At 32.1% G+C, this 17,675-nt stretch overlaps 1 protein-coding gene across 1 annotated transcript; it reads left to right on the top strand.

Annotated features, from left to right (window-relative positions):
• Positions 1-1,821: 1,821 nt before the first annotated feature.
• LOC127703131 (ribonuclease P protein subunit p14-like) lies at positions 1,822-17,031 on the top strand. Its single transcript, XM_052207585.1, has 6 exons — positions 1,822-1,909; positions 9,097-9,163; positions 10,051-10,141; positions 10,952-11,028; positions 11,546-11,624; positions 16,411-17,031. The coding sequence occupies exons 2-6, from the start codon at positions 9,105-9,107 to the stop codon at positions 16,465-16,467; spliced, it is 363 nt and encodes a 120-aa protein (XP_052063545.1). The 5' UTR covers positions 1,822-1,909; positions 9,097-9,104; the 3' UTR covers positions 16,468-17,031.
• The last annotated feature ends 644 nt before the right edge of the window (positions 17,032-17,675 follow it).

Here is a 17,675-nt window from a genome sequence, read left to right as displayed (position 1 = left end):
TAAAGGATACAGTAGATATACAGTTGAGTCAGTCTAATATCTTGACTTACATCTAGAAATTGACAATGAGGGTCGGTTGAAAACAAACTTAACGACAAAAGAGATGATTTCAACTTCCAAAGTGTGAACTTTCCATTTCTATGTAGCAACATTTTAGCAGCGCCTGCATACGGAGTATATATCTCCCAGTTGATACAATATTTCAGGGCTTGTATATTTCCTATTATGATTTTCTTGATAGAGGGTTGGTGCTAACAAGAATATCTGTTTCACAGATGACCTCGGATATGTTCCAATTATCGTAACTAAAATCCCGTCCCCTTTTCCTCGAATGTGACCTACCAAATAAGACTTAATACCGGGCTTGTACTTACATGAGCAACACGACGGGTGCCACATGTGGAGTAGGATCTGCTTACCCTTCCAGATCACATGAGATCACCCCCAGTTTTGGTGGGGTTCGTGCTGCTCAGTCTTTAGTTTTCAATGTTGTGTTTTGTGTACTGTTGTTTGTATGTTGGTCTTTTTCGTTTTTAGCCTTATCGTTGTCAGTTTATTTTCGACTTATCAATTTGAATCTTTCGCCTCTCTTTTAGTAACACCAAGAAGCTAACTAAAAAAATGTTATCTGTAAACACAATACCAGAAGTCCATTGCTCCGAGTATAATGAACTTATAATGACATAAAATCAATCAAAGACGTAAATAATACGATATTATAAATCTCAGTGTTATAATGAATATGAAGATGTTTCAAGATACGGCCGTGGTTATGAAGCATATGAAAAAAATCAAAATAATGTATTATACCAGCCTGAGACGTAAATATTCTTATATGTCTCTGATAATACCTTATCAATTATATTTGCTTCTTTAAAGTCAATATTATATATGTGTTTCAGAATTAAAAAGTGTTTTTGAAAGTATAAAATGCACATTTTCTAGTTGGTAAACCCAGAGACATATATACACATATATGTGTATATATGTCTCTGGTAAACCGTAGTGAGAGAGGCGAAAGATACCAAAGGGACATTCAGACTCGTATGTCGTAAATAAACCGACAACGCCACAGCAAAACAAAAAGAAGAAAAACGACACCAAGACCAGCAACTGTATATAAAACATAACATATCAAACTAAAGACTGAGCTACACGACCCCCCTCCCCCTTCCTCCCTTTCTGAGGTAGGTACTGTATTTCATTTTGTCAGCAACCGTTTATTATAATCATATGTATCTTTTTAAGCCTGGGACCGTCAGGCACTGAGGTAAGGTGGGTTAAGATAGAAATTAAATGACATGTTACAAAATTGTACCGTAAACCTGGGACTATTATACAACGTTAGCTTAATAGTCTCAGCGTAGACCTATAGGAGGATCTGGATTGGGGTCTCACATTTCTGAATATTAAAAGGTGTAAGTAATTTGTCTTTATTCTTTTTACCATTATTCTCTATTCTCTATTTTTTTTATTTTCTACCATTATTTTCTATTATTTTCTATTTTTTTACCATTATTCTCTATTCTTTTTTTTTTTTTTTATCCATTATTCTCTATTCTTTATATTTCAGCACATCATTTTTCTCTATCCCTTTTTTTTATATATATCATGCTATAACTATATAGTCTATCCCGTATTTGTAAACCCCATAAACCCCTACGTTATAATTTCCCAAGAACAGTTTGTTCTTTTTTTTGTATAAATGTAACTTTGCCATTGTTACGGACAAAACTCGCTCAATTATATGGGTACTCGATGATATTTGGTACTGTGCCTCTTTACTAACAACGCGAAAAATATTTTACCTTTCGGAATCTATCCGAGGAATGTTCCGAATGGTAGAGGACGACACGTGAAATAAAATATGAACAGATAAATATTGACGAGTAAAGACAAAACACAACAGGTCCGTGAAATGCTACAGATGCTGTAGTGTTTGAAAATAATATAATTCAGTTATGTTCGACATAAGCGGATTCAGGTCGAGGTACCTCAAAACAGAATATGCCGGTCATGGAAGCAAAACTAGTCGCCCCACTGCCAAATCGCCCCACTTTTCCACCAACTTGCCCCACTTTTGATAAAAGGGCAAAATCAATTTAAATTTACTCCTGCCAACTCGCCTCATTTATGAAAAAGGGTACTTATGTTTATGTTCATACCTATCATCTGAGAATAAAATTATGTAAACATCCATGACTTTTGACTTATCTTGTAAAACAGTGCTTTAAATTTACCAGAAAACAAACATCATAAACAGTTACAATGGTCAATAACATCGTACATCACAGAAATGCTGATACTTCCTTCTTTCTGATTTATTTCAACCAAAAGAAAAGAAGTATAAAAAACAAGATGTATTTCTAAGGTTTTTATCGGTATTCATTTTAAAATTCCTAAATGGGGCTAGTTGGTAGGCCTTAATTTAGTCCAAATAATTATGACGTCTTGCAAGGCTATTTTAATTTTTTTATGTGACGCCTTCCTACGACGTCATAATGCTGAAGCCATTTTCTACGTCTGGACTTTGAGAGAGAATTTTGGGGGAACTTTGAGACCCTGGACAATTTTGGCATGAAATCTTCATTGCCGGCTAGAAATTTTTGCATACTTACAAAGTCTTACCTTTTTTGTGCTTATTGATGCAAAATATTTCCAGATATATCCAAAAGAAATGATAAAATAAGATACGATTTCATTTGAGGTGAGCAAATATTTATTTTAATTTCAAAATGGTTTCCCAGAATTTCCAAAATACGTCACTTCCGGAGGGTATAAAATGTCAAACTCTGTAATTTTGGCAGACCCGAATTTCCAGATAAAACAAATTGAACGATCTGGAAATTCGTGTCCATCAAATTTTACCGATTTCGATATATCATACTCTCCGTAAGTGACGTATTTTGGAAATTCTGGGAAACCATTTTGAAATTAAGTAGATATTTGCTCACCTCAAATGGAATCGTATCTTATTTTATCATTTCTTTTGGATATTTCTGGAAATATTTTGCATCAATAAGCACAAAAAAGGTAAGACTTTGTAACTATGCAAAAATTTCTAGCCGGCAATGAAGATTTCATGCCAAAATTGGGTCTCAAAGTTCCCCCCAAAATTCTCTCTCAAAGTCCAGACGTAAAAAATGGCTTCAGCGTTATGAGGTCGTAGGAAGGCGTCACAGAAAAAAATTAAAATAGCCTTGCAAGACGTCATAATTATTTGGACTAGCCTTAATTCAGTACAGTTTAATTCTTTTTTCATTAGTGGGGCGAGTTGGCAGACCTTTAATTCAATGGAATTAAACTCCTTGTCATAAGAAGGGCGAGTTTGTAGTCCTTAATGCAGTCAGATTTTATTCCTTTTTTCAAAAGTGGGGCGAGTTGGCAGACTTATATTCAACGGGATTGAACCCTTTTTCATAAGTGGGGCGAGTTGGCAAGAGTAAATTCAATGGGATATTACCCTTTTTCACAAGTGGGGCGAGGAGGTAGAAAGTTGGGCGAGTTGGTGAAAAAGTGGAGCGATTTGGTGTGGGGCGATTTTGCAGTGGGGCGATTTGTCATGGATTAGCAATCATCGTTGTTGGTATAAAAGGGTGGTTTCGCCCCCATTTCTGTTAGCCTGGCATCCTGCTCAAAGCGAGTTTTTAAATGTATAAGATTGTAAAATTTATAAATCATATTTGTACTATATTATTACAAAATAATGTGATAACCCAAATTTTAATTTTTTAAGGATATAAGTTGAGTTTTGCTTTAGTTTAGAATAAGTTTCAACCAGAGTTCTCGAAAAGTGGTGGTTCTTTAAGGTTCATGTGGACCCTTTGGCTAAAATGGCTGCATTTTCACCTCAAAATTTACTCTTGAGTACAGACAAACCTTTGCATTTGGAAAAGTTTTTAGGCCCTTGATAAATAAAATTCATATGCATAATGTTTGTTCTAGAAAATTTAAAACTTAACTTTGCAGTGCACTTTTTTTGTCCCTGCAGAAGATGAAAAAATTAAATAACAGTTGAGTTTCACTTGATATTGTCCTCGCAGGTACACAGTTTAAATCACCAATTATTGCCAGGTATCTATTGTCCATCTAGTGTCAATGTCAATCAATACATAGATATAAGAAGATGTGGTATGAGTGCCAATGAGACAACTCTCCATCCAAGTCACAATTTGTAAAAGTAATCCATTATAGGTCAAAGTACGGCCTTCAACACGGAGCCTTGGCTCACACCTAACAACAAGCTATAAAGGGCCCCAAAAATGACTAGTGTTAAACCATTAAAACAGGAAAACCAACGGTCAAATCTATATAAAAAATGAGAAATGAGAAACACTTATTAACCACATCAACAAACGACAACCACTGAACATCAGGTTCCTGACTTAGGACAGGTGTAGACAAATGCAGCGGGTTTAAACGTTTTAATAGGCGCCAACCTTCACAGTTCCTGAAACAATAGTGTAACATCACAACATAGAAAGACACACTTTAAAATATCAATTGAAATGGCTTAACTTAATCAAAAGACATATTAAAAAAAAACAAGTGAACATACACTTGATTGTAGGGTAAACGTGGAGTACGGAAATAATTTTTACAAAATAAATAATTTTGTTGTTCCTAGTACGAGAACAAAAGTGAAAATTTATTGTCATACTAAACACATAAAAGGTGGTATACATGTATATTAAAAATAGTGAGACTAGATATAACACTGAATAAGTAAACATTAAATAACAAAAATACATTACAAATTGTATCAACAGGTCTAATTAACACAAAAGTAAGATTTGAGAGTACTCGCAGTTGGCCACAGACCACAATTAATTCCTCTATTAGTTCTTTGTAACGTTTTGTCGCATTAAAAAAAAAATTACCTGTTTTTTTTGTCAAATTTTTTGTGAGTGTAATGTACAGTACAAGTCCAAAAATATATCCAACTTTCAGAAAAATTGCATGTATACATCATACAAATTTAGCCAATACACATCCATACATACCCCTATAGACAAGTCAAGAGATGTTCCGAAAACTGTAAATATTACCTTTTTGCACCTGGCCTAATCACTCTTTCCATATCAAAATCAGTTATTAAATAAAACATCCAAAAATTTATTTCAGCTCTCTTCTTCTTGTATTTCCACCCCATAAAAACTAAGAAATGTATGAGAAAGGGAAAGAAAAAAAATAAAGAAAAAATACACTTTAATTAAAGGGAACTATATTCTTGGACAACGAAAAGCGGGATCATTAAGTGTGGTCTGGGGCCAGTTACTGAAAGCTAGTTAAAAGTCAAAAACAATTAATGATAAAAATTCATGCATCAGAGACTAAAATTAACTAAAACGCATCCCAGGGATTTAGTGTTTTAACGTCATGGACAGTCAAAGAAGACATGACTTGTGCAATGCCAAAATAAAAGTATCGACAGGCAGTAGAATAGTTAGGAGTTAACCTGTTAATAAATATGTATAATGTAATATATAGATAGAGTAATCTTTATATAGAAAATGAGCGTGGATGTGTATTTATACATCCCAAAAAAAACGTTTGAAAAGAATACAAATTTAGTTATGTTTTAATTTGCTGATGACAAAATCGATATTTGTGCCAATGTAAACTATATTCAAAGATCTAATTACAACATTGGTAAGATAACCTTTACTAATACGTTTGTTTACAGGTTAGATGAGTTTACATGGATCAAATAGTGATTTCCGCACTTTTAGTACAATATTACTATAAAATTTAGGATGTGAAATACCGTTTTTTAAAAAGTTTTCTACAGGTACAGCCAAATTTACTAATAAAATCTGTGTATCTCTAAAAGAATTCAGTAAAAGTTTTAAGCAATTTATGGTAACGAAATCCCTGACTTACATGCTTAATAATTTACCAGTGATGCATTGATTACGTTCTTTAAAATTTATGACATCACTACACACACGGGCATAATGAAAGAGTTGGGATATATAAACACTGTATAATGGAGCCCAAGGAACATCGCCGTCTAAAAAGGGAAAATTAACAATAGGGAATGAAAAATTGTCTCTTTTGTCGTAAATTTTAGTATGGAGCTTCCCTTTAAAAATTGAAATGTCTAAATCTAGAAAAGGACAACTACTGCTGTTTATGTTAGAGTTATTTTAAGTTAGTTCCTTTGGGGAAATTTCGTTAGTATATTTAGAGAACTCTGGATTATTTAACGAAAAAATATCATCAAGATAACAGTAGGTATTGTTGAATGTATCAACCAAATGTAACAATGACGTGTTTTTACTGAGTTTGGTCATAAACTGAGATTCATAGCAATACAGGAATAAATCTGCTATTAAAGGGGCGCAGTTAGTGATATACAGTTCACTTCAATTATTACCTGTGTGGAAGTTCTCAAACCTCTTTCACAAGTCAATTTATTTTGGCAACTTCTGGAGGAATGAAAAAAAGTGCTAGGCATAATCGTGTTCAGTTTTTATACGACCGCAAAAAAATTTTGTGGTCGTATATTGGTATGACGTTGGCGTCGTCGTCGTCGTCCGGCGTCGTCGTCCGAATACATATTGGTTTTCGCACTCTAACTTTAGTTTAAGTGAATGGATCTTTTTGAAATTTGACCATAAGGTTAAATACCACAAAAGGAAGGTTGGGATTGCTTTTGGGGGTTATGGTACCAACAGTTAAGGAATTAGGGGCCAAAAGGGGCCAAAAATGAGCATTTTCTAGTTTCCAGACAATAACTGTGGAACGGTGTATGGATCTCTCTGAAATTATACTACAAGTTTCCATACCACAAAGGGATGGTTAGGATTTGCTTTGGGGGGTTATGGCTCAAACCGTTTAGGAATTAGGGGCAAAAAAGGGGGAAAAACAAGGTTGTCCTGGTTAATGGACAAATACTTTAGTACAAAACATAATTTAAAGCAGTGTAAGGGAGATAAATCAAATACATCATTGAAATTATCTCCCTTACACTGATTTTAAATTATGTATAAAGTAATGGTTAATGAACAATAAAGATAATCTAAAACAGTGTAAGGGAGGTAATCCAAATACAACGTTTTGGTTACTTCCCTTACACTGCTTTTAAATTATGTTTAAAGAAATGCATATTTATAAAGGAAGACCAGTAAAAATATCTGCAAATGTTTTCATCTTTTTTTTTTACAAAAAAATCCATATGAAAGATTTGACACTATATTTTTATTAATTCTATTATAAAATAGATTAAGTTAGCACTATGGTAAATTTAAATGGGTAATTATGGTTGCCAACTCCATTGGAAATTTGAATTGAGATTATGACCATATTTTGAGGGAAAGAATTTTTTTGGGGGAAAAAGGGGGGGGGGATAAAAAGAAATTGTGGGGGGCCAATTTTTTCTCATTTCAGATTTCAGAAATTAAAAAGAATTATTCTTCAAATATTATTTTTTTTTCAAATTTCAAATATTGAAAAATTTCAAGAAGTAATCTTTAATTGCACAGTATGGCGCATTAGATTTGTAAAATCTTTGATCACATTTATTTATTTGTTATGCCAAATCTAACAGTGTATTTAGATTTTTCATTGAGGTCCAAAGGGTCCAAAATTAAACTTAGTTTGATTTTAACAAAAATTGAATTCTTGGGGTTCTGTGATATGCTGAATCAAAACATGTGTTTAGATTTTTGATTATGGGCCCAGTTTTCAAGTTGGTCCAAGTTGGGGTCCAAAATTATACTTTTTTTGATTTCAACAAAAATTGAATATATGGGGTTCTTTGATATGCTGAATCTAACCATGAACTTAGATTTTTTATTTGTGGGCCCCGCTATCAAATTGGTTCATATTGAGGTCAAAAGGGTCCAAAATTAAACTTTGTTTGATTTCATCAAAAATTGAATTATTGGGTTTTTTTGATATTCCAAATCTAACCGTGTATTTAGATTTTTAATTTTAAGTCCCGTTTTTTAAATTGGTCTACATTAAGGTCCAAAGGGTCCAAAATTAAACTTAGTTTGATTTTAGCAAAAATTGAATTCTTGGGGTTCTTTGATATGCTGAATCTAAACATGTGTTTAGATTTTTGATTATGGGCCCAGTTTTCAAGTTTGTCCAAGTTGGGGTCCAAAATTAAACTTTGTTTGATTTTAACAAAAATTGAATATATGGGGTTCTTTGATATGCTGAATCTAACCATGTATTTTGATTTTGGACATTGGACCATAATAGGTAAATTAAAAAAATTCAAGTTCTTAGACCACATTCTTTCTGTGTCAGAAACCTATGCTGTGTCAAATATTTAATAACAATCCAAATTCAGAGCTGTATCAAGCTTGAATGTTGTGTCCATACTTGCCCCAACTGTTCAGGGTTCGACCTCTGCGGTCGTATCAAGCTGCGCCCCAGCGAAGCATTTTCTAATACATATAATATATTTGAATTTTTTTTATCTAGGGCATGCTATGCCTTAAAACTTTTCAAGATACATAGGTTTGTCTGTACTCAGAGTACTCACGAGATAAGGTGTATAGAAATAACAGGAAGGACAAGCAGATTTTCTTCAAGGATCATCAGGGAGGAAAAGATTTTGAGAACTCCTCTTAAATATTATGGAAGTTTGAACTTTGTCCAAATAATTATTTCTGGCGTCTGGAAAGGCTATTTTAATTTTTTGTTGTGACGCCCATCACAATCATAATAGTAATTTTTGTTAGAATAACCAAACCAATTAGACAGTTCAATTATTGGTGAAAAGTCATTACAATGATTACATATGTTCCTCATAATATAAAAATCTCATTATCCCATGTGTACGTGCGTGAATATTTTAAATTAAAAAAAAAAAAATGGAAAAATATAATAGTGCTTAAATAATTGTATTTTAAGTTGAAATCTGTTTTAATCATTCCCTTTGCTTAATTCACTTGTGAGAAAAACTTGGCAGATATCTAGGAAATGTCATGTGATGTGACTTTTTCAACCTCCACATTGAAACATTCACTATCTCTGACCTCTGGTATTGATGAGCACAATTAAGAATTCAACATAAACAAGAAAGCAATAGATACAACTAGATATCTTATGTTCAGCTAAATTTTGTCTTTTTTTCAGAAACTGAAATGTACAAAAGGATTGTGAGTAAAGGTCATCTACCATATACCTACCTGAAAATAAAATTGTAAGTACAATAGTTCTTCCATCATGTAAGAACAGGCACACTTATTTCCTTTAGAAATTAGAACACAATTAAGAAAGTTAGCTTTTTCTGGAAACATAGTTAAGTAAGGTTTACTTTTTAACAACAAAACTAGAAAAATGTTAAAATGGTGATTACCGAAAGCACACATGGTACAAGGTCAAATCTTTTACAAAAACTGATCTATCGACACATAATTATTTTTTTTTATTTGGCTACAATATATAAATGTACTTATAGGTCATATTTACAATGGCCTAAAATGTAAGGTAATTCATTGTGATTTCAGGAAATGTTGCATACAGATAATATTATAAGAAATTTTTATTTTTTGGAAAATCTAGCCAGTCGAAAAAGAGAGACCAAAGATACCAGAGGGATATTCAAACTCATAAGTCGAAAATAAACTGACAACGCCATGGCTAAAAAAGAAAAAGTCAAATAGACAAACAATCGTACACAAAACACAACATAGAAAACTAAAGACTGAGCAACATGAACCCCACCAAAAACGGGGGGTAATCACAGGTGCCCTGGAAGGGTAAGCAGATCCTGCAATTTTCATAATGATAAAAAACATTGCTAAAAATTTCTGATTTTATGATATTGTGTAGTGATCATGAAGAAAAACAGCGTTACAACTAATCTTTTTCTTGTTGTGCTTTGCAATGCATAGATATTCAGCCATGTGTAACTACATTTAGATTTTACATTTAAGTGTTGTTGGAACTATTGTTTCATCCTTATTTTAGAAGTAAATGGGCTGTGACCATTGTTTATTTGTTTTTTTTATAAGTTTTTGATTTATTATCAGAGTTGCAGTATTATATTTGATATTATTAAGAAAGACTTATATTTTTACATTTTAGAGAATTTGAAGATGGTGTAAGGGAACCAGAAATAGAGGCAGCCATGTTTAAGTATTTTATTACACAAGCTATTCAGTCATTGCATGGTGAGGTAAGCAAAATGTGGTTTAAATTATAAACAAACCAATTAATTCCTCAAATCATAGAATTTATAGAACTTTATAACTAATTGACTTATTGCCAATTTTCTAGCTAATTGATTTATTGCAAAATATATATGTACATGTATTATACATCGCATTGATCAAATTAGTATCATTCCATCATACTGTTCTGTCATTCTGAAATTTACCTTTTTCATTATGTAGTAGATATTGAGCTGATTCTGTGTTTAAAAGTGTTAATGGTGAGTTCACGTTTTGTTTTGGAGGACCTACTTTTCATGTAATTACAGCCTTAAAAATTTCAAAAAATTGTACTTGTACACACTTTTTTGCATTATGCCTTTCCCTGTATATTGCCAGAAATATGGATTGCTAACAATTTAGGGAGCAGTGGTGGGGTGTTCATGTCGTCCTTACTCGTGTAGTTTTATAATTCCCAATAACATATGGTAAATCACAGTACACAAAGCATAAACAATTTAGTTTTCATTCATTTTTTTAATATTTTTAGTTTTATCTTCAAACTTGTGAGTTCGAACCCTGCTCGTGCGGGTGCACTGGACTCCAATCTTAATTGACTAGGATTGTCAGTTTTCCTATCGAAGGTCTGTAGTTTTCTCCGGGCACTCCGGCTTCCTCCACCAATAAAAACTGGCCGCCACGAAATAGCCCAAAAGCGGTGCTTAAAAGTGGCATTAAAACACCAATCAAAAAAAATCAAATCAAATCAAACTTGTAACTTTTAAAACAGTATTAAATTCAGCAACTTTGTGTAAATTCTTTTGGTTTTTTTTCAGATAGGAGCAAGTCACAGTGTAGATGTGCTGAAATTTCGAAAGAGGCAATTAGAAGCTATCCTTAGAGTATCTTACAGGTACATGTATAGTTTATTATTGTCAAATAGATCAGAAATTTGTCATAAATTGTAATACACATATTAACTCTATAATCAAAAGAGATGAAATAAATTATATCAAGTTAAACCATGTTTTAAGTGTCATTTACCTTTGCAGGCCCACCATGGCCATGGCTACTGAAAATTCAATGAGGCCAGTGCTTGTTCGATTAAATTTTCATATACCTGTTAAATGATTTTAAGATTTTGAGTCATCATCTCTAGAAGCTGACCTGTAAACTTAAGTGTTACATGAATTTAAGTATTGAAGCTGCAAGACATTTTAGTGTCAACTCTTGTTATGTCAAAGCCATTATAATTCATTTCTCCAAAAAAAAGGGAATATGAACATGATTATAAATAGAAATCATTCACAAATGAAGATACATATAAATTGTGATTATTAGTATGATAAACAATTTTGAAATATTTGTGTTGTAATTGAAAATCATGCTTGATCTATTTAAATATTAATTACTTATTTTCTTTGCTACAGTTTTCTGTCCAAGTTATGGAGTTCCCTGACCTTAGTTGGAAATTATAAGGGCCAAGTCTGTGCATTTAGAGTCCTACAGGTATGAACATTGTGATATGTTTCTTTAAGATGAGGTCAAATCAAATATTTAATGGTAATATCATGTTTAAAAGTAAAGACATTGTGTAATAACTAATTAGACAACTATCCATAAAAACAGATTGAAAAGAAAGGAACATCAGTAAATCACTAAATGTATAGCCTCCAATAATGGACAGCCACACACATGGTAAGAAAAGCTTCAAATGTCTAGGTCCTCTAGCATTAAAACAACATTGAAATGTGAGTGCTTGTTACTGTAAAGAAATTAATAACTAATTGTTTATTTTAAGAATATCTTAAACACTAATAACAGTGGTCAGGCAATGATCAAAGGGGTCTATCTAAGAGGCACATGTAGAATGTTGAGTTATATATGAGCACTATATCAACCCTAACCTAAGACAGTCTCATAAAGATCAGTTATAAATTATTGAAACTTCTGTTTCTTTTTATTTTGTTTTGAAAAACAGAATAAATAGAGGATTGAATGTAGTTCATACTTACAATTTGCTTTTCAATAGTTCATACAGACAATTTGCTTTTCAATAAACTTATCATAGACACATAGAAGCATGTAATCATGCTTTTTTACCAGACATTAAATGTATATTACTTGATTAGCAGTTATCATGTATTCAATTGTCAATGCTTTTTAGCTCACCTGGCCCGAAGGGCCAAGTGAGCTTTTCTCATCACTTGTCGTCCGTCATCGACGTCCGTCGTCGTTAGCTTTTTACAAAAATCTTCTCCTCTGAAACCACTGGGCCAAATTTAACCAAACTTGGCCACAATCATCATTAGGGTATCTAGTTTAAAAAATGTGTCCGATGACCCTGCCAACCAACCAAGATGGTCGCCATGGCTAAAAATAGAACATAGGGGGTAAAATGTAGATTTTGGCTTATATCTCTGAAACCAAAGCATTTAGAGTAAATCTGACAGCATAAAACTGATTATCAAGTCAAGATCTATCTGCCCTGAAATTTTTCAGATAAATCTGACAACCTGTTGTTGGGTTGCTGCCCCTGAATTGGTAATTTTAAGGAAATTTTGCAGTTTTTGGTTATTATCTTGAATATTATTATAGATAGAGATAAATTGTAAACAGCAATAATGTTAAGCAAAGTAAGATCTACAAATAAGTTGTCATGACCAAAATTGTCAGTCGACCCCTTTAGGAGTTATTGCCCTTAATAGTCAATTTTTAACAATTTTTTGTAAATTTTTGTAATCTTTTACAAAAATCTTCTTCTCTGAAACTACTAAGACAAATTTAGCCATACTTGGCAATAATCATTATTAGGATATCTAGTTTAAAAAATTTGTCCGATGACCCTGCCTTCCAACCATCATGGCCGACTTGGTTAAAAATAGAACATAGGGGTAAAATGCAGTTTTTGGTTTATATCTCTGAAACTAAAGCATTTAGAGCAAATCTGATAGGTGGCAAAAATGTTCATCAGATTTAGATTTATCTGCCCTGAAATTTTCAGACGAATTCGACAACCCGTTGTTGGGTTGCTGCCCCTGAGTTAGTAATTTTACCAAAATTTTGCAGTTTTTTGTTATTATCTTAGATATCATTATAATATCTAATATCTAATACTATTAATTGTGATTTTAACCTTATTTTACATGATTTCCAAAGCATCAGTAAATACAGGTGAGCGACACAGGCTCTTGAGAGCCTCTAGTTTAATTCTTATATCATTGAGGAAATATGATGAATTCAAAGAGAAACTATCACAAAGTCAAAAGAATTGTGTTTTCTCTCATAAAGTCAAAAGTAGTCTGTTATGTTGAACTAACTAACATATTAAAGTTGTCTCCCTTTGACCAATTTTGATTTTGGCTATACCATTAATTATGGCCAGTTACAGATTTCTTTATTGTCAGGGGCGTAGCTACCACATCGTTTTCACAAACAAACAAAAAACAGAGAGAGAGAGAGTGAGGGACAAAGTTAACATACAGGAATTGGTCTTTCTATGTATGCATTTTAAAAACTACACAATGAATAAAAGCAAGAGGAATACACATGTAGCGGAATTTTTAATCCTGTAAGACATGTATGCGTAAGATAAATACATACAACTGATGTAAACTTAGAGGAACTTTTTTATATTACGGGCATTGTTTAGAAAATACCAGCTACATAGTTGTTGGTTCCACAACCATACCGTATACTCGCTTTGAGTGCAAAAAAAAAACATAATCCCTTTAGGGTTAACAAAAACTTGAAAATTATTATTTTCCGCTTCGCCCCGAAGCACACATCTTACTAGAATGAAGACTCTTCAACTCGTATCGATCCAGGAATAATGACTGTTACCTTGTGAACTAGTTCAATATTGACTAAGTATGTAGGTCTTGACAACACGAATAGTTCAATTTCACATCACATCAACGTATCTCGTCCTGTGTGCATGTAATATTTGCTACCGGACATTAATAACCATTCAATCAATCAATAGTTTCTGTATACTAGTAGATGAGAAGTTGGAACTGCTGTTATTATAAAAAAAGGACACATTTGACAGTACATGTTCTACGTTTTTATTTATTTTACAAAAAAAATCTTTTATATAGATTCGATAATTCAAAGTCGTTTCTATATGGGCCGGCTATACGAATGGTTGATTGTAAAACCATTTAAATAAATTGTTAATTCTTACTCATTTTACTGGACTATTAGGTCATTCAATTTTAAAAAGAACTGTTTGTCCGAGTAGGACACTAAACTGCTGATTCTTGTTTGAAAGATACACCAAACTTTTATTACACGTATCTTGACTGTAATCATCTAGATATTGCCATACAACTGGTCGACTGCATATGCATTTGTTAATTAGCTGGCTAATTAAAAAACGCAGATTGTGAAAAAAATCGTGATCAAAATACCATTTACTCTGAAAAAGTTCATTAATTTCAACTTTGAATATTCCTAAATACTTAAAATTCGAAATTCCCATCTCTCTCTTGTAGAGTTTACCCACAAAATTTTTAAACATCTAAAGACATATGTTAAGCAAAATATATGAGAATGTGTCCAAGTATTTGGTATTCATTGATGTTTATGCTAACAGAAACTCCACATATAGTATTATGTTTATGTTTATTGTTTGTTTTTTTAAAATCTACTTTGCTCAATACAAATACTAGCATATGGAACAAATCTCTGTGATTTTAAAAGCTTTCACATACAAAAAACGCAAGCGACAATGTTAAGTCTTCAATTGACTCGAAGTTAAACAAATAGTTGACCAAAAAACCACAACAAAAATGTCCAAGTTTTATTTCAGTTGTGATTGTTTTGAAACGCTATATATGCGGAGTTTCCGGGGGGCTTTGCCCTGGACCTACTGGGGGCATTAGGGAGACCCCAGACCCCTCGCCCTTTAGTTTGTAATTCCACTTCATTAAGAAGGTAGCTATGCCCCTGATTGTGTTGATGTGTAATGAGAACTACAAAATTAATTTCAAAATTAATTTACAGTGGTAGATTTTAATATACATGTATAATGTTGTGAAGATCATTAAAATTTGAAGATTGCAAATTTGAAATTATTTTAGATTAATTGATAGTTGATTTGTGCTAAGGTTCATTGGCATAATCTGGATATTTTATATTAATTGACAGGTTGATGTGTGCTTAATGTTCATTGACATAATCCGGAACTTATAATTGTATCAATGCATAACTAAGATACACACTGAGGTTAAACATAGAATTACATTTGCTGTATACTGTAGATTTATTATTTTTTTGTGGGATACCAATTTTAGTGGAGTTTGAATAAAACGGTGTATGAATTGCTAAATGAATTATTTTTGAAAGTAAAATATTTAAAGATTAATTGTATATCTGCTTCATGTTTATAAATATACTAGCCTGAAATAGGAATAGGTTTCATTTTTATCCATTTTTCTAGAAATGAATAACCCATTTTGCCTTTTTTCATGAGTTTGCATGTGACACTACCCCTTATCCATTGAAAGTTTGGTTGAAAAGTAAAGAATATGGCATCTAGAGAATATTTCAGCAAAAGTATTGGTGGGTGAGGGGTGGCACCACTGTTCTTTATCCAAAAACTGTCATAAATTTTGCAAACAATCAGGTTTTTTCGAAATTCACCTACATTTATGACGTCACCTATACATTACTTTACGCCATTAGTGAAAATTTTTTTTGAACTGAAACAATTCGACATTTTAACAATTGTTTTCACAAAATTTTCATAAAGTTATAGCAGTTAAATAAAGATTTTAAGGGCCAAAATTATGAGTGAGTGAACCAACTCATTTAAATGTTCAGGAAATGTTCAAGGAAAATTTTTTTGTGGGCTTATGTGAAGACTTTGTCAAAACAACAAAATCAAATATCTACAAAAATAAAATTTTTCCCCAGTCCACAGAAACAAACCCAAGAAACTCACAAATCCATAGCAGTTAATAACATTCATGAAGAGTGGCTTTTTTATTTTGATTCCATTATCTGATGAGTTTATTTTGGTCCTTGAAATATTTTTAAGTTTGATTAGAATGCTTTTTGCCCCCATGCAGCATGTTGCATGGGGTAAAAGAAATACTATCTTTTACTACATTTTACTATTAGAGCGTGTCTGTCCAGATTTGTAAGCGCTCTAATGCTTCTAATGCCTCTAATGTGCACAATTCTTGACAGATTTTTATCCAATTTATATCAAAAAGGTTTATATCAGCAATGTCTCGGACAAGTTCATTATGAGGCACTGTATTATAACATTTTTGTTCTTGTTTCTTAGGTATCATCTCATTTGATGGCTTTATCTTCAAACAGCAGAGAACTAGAAGTTTCTTGAGTAAATTCAATGAGTGAATACCTGGTTCTGCTGAGGAATATTGACCAATAAGAAATCACACAGAGAAACATTGTTTCAACAGTTTAAAGTGTAGAGAAAGACACAAGATGTTAAGCAAAAGTGAAAAGCATTCATGCAAATAAGTGGTAATTGTTAAAGTCAGTTCTTATTGAATTGGTGCAGAAGGTTTAATAACATGAAGTACAGAAACTTATTTGTTGATTTTGACTAATTTAATGTAGTAATGACATGTAAGAAATGATAAACATTATCAAAATTTTTAAATAACTTTTTTAATGAAATTATTTAATAAATTATACTTGGAAATTTGATATAGATTAACAGACATTACACATTAGCATACACAAGCATTATAACACTTAATGAAGACATTACTACTCTCTTGCATGTATTTACTATACTATTCTATGCATGATATTTAATTTGTTGTTTATTAACCTTGTTAAATCTTATTTAACTAATCATGTTTGTTATTACACTAGTACAATGAAGTTATATGTTATTTACATGTCTGTTGCTTTAATAAATTTATAAATGTTGATAGTGCAAGTCTATTTCTTTTGCCAATGATAAGAAATGGTTTGATCATTAATCAGAATTATTATGATCATTTCCCAGTGTTTCATCTGCATTGAGCATACTGTTATTGTTAAATCTTCCAACAATTTTCATTCAGGGTTTTCATGCTATGCAGAATTTTTGTAATGAATTGCTGTAAAACAAAAAAATTGATAAGATCATAAGATCACACACTTATGACAATAAATAGGAAAAGAAAATGATAGGTGGTGGATGTACAAGAGACAAAATTCCCATGAACACATGATGAAATACTAAGAATCAACCAATCTGTACAGTAGATTTATACATTTTATAGTATTACCAATTATCATGAATTCAGGAATTATTGTATTTTGGATATTTGATTCCTTGGTTTTGCTGAAATAGACCTACAAACCTGTAGAAACTTTGAACTTTGTTGAACATTCAAAATATACATACAAACCTATAGAAACTTTGAACTTTGTTGAACATTCAGAAAGTTTGAACTTTGTTTAACATTCAAAATATTCATACAAACCTATAGAAACTTTGAACTTGGTTGAACATTCAGAAAATTTGAACTTTGTTGAACATTCAAAACATTCATACAAACCTATAGAAACTTTGAACTTTGTTGAACACTC

This window comes from Mytilus californianus, unplaced genomic scaffold, assembly GCF_021869535.1.
Source record: "Mytilus californianus isolate M0D057914Y unplaced genomic scaffold, xbMytCali1.0.p SCAF_1, whole genome shotgun sequence".
Taxonomy (NCBI): domain Eukaryota; kingdom Metazoa; phylum Mollusca; class Bivalvia; order Mytilida; family Mytilidae; genus Mytilus; species Mytilus californianus.
This window is presented reverse-complemented; position numbering and strand designations above follow the sequence as displayed.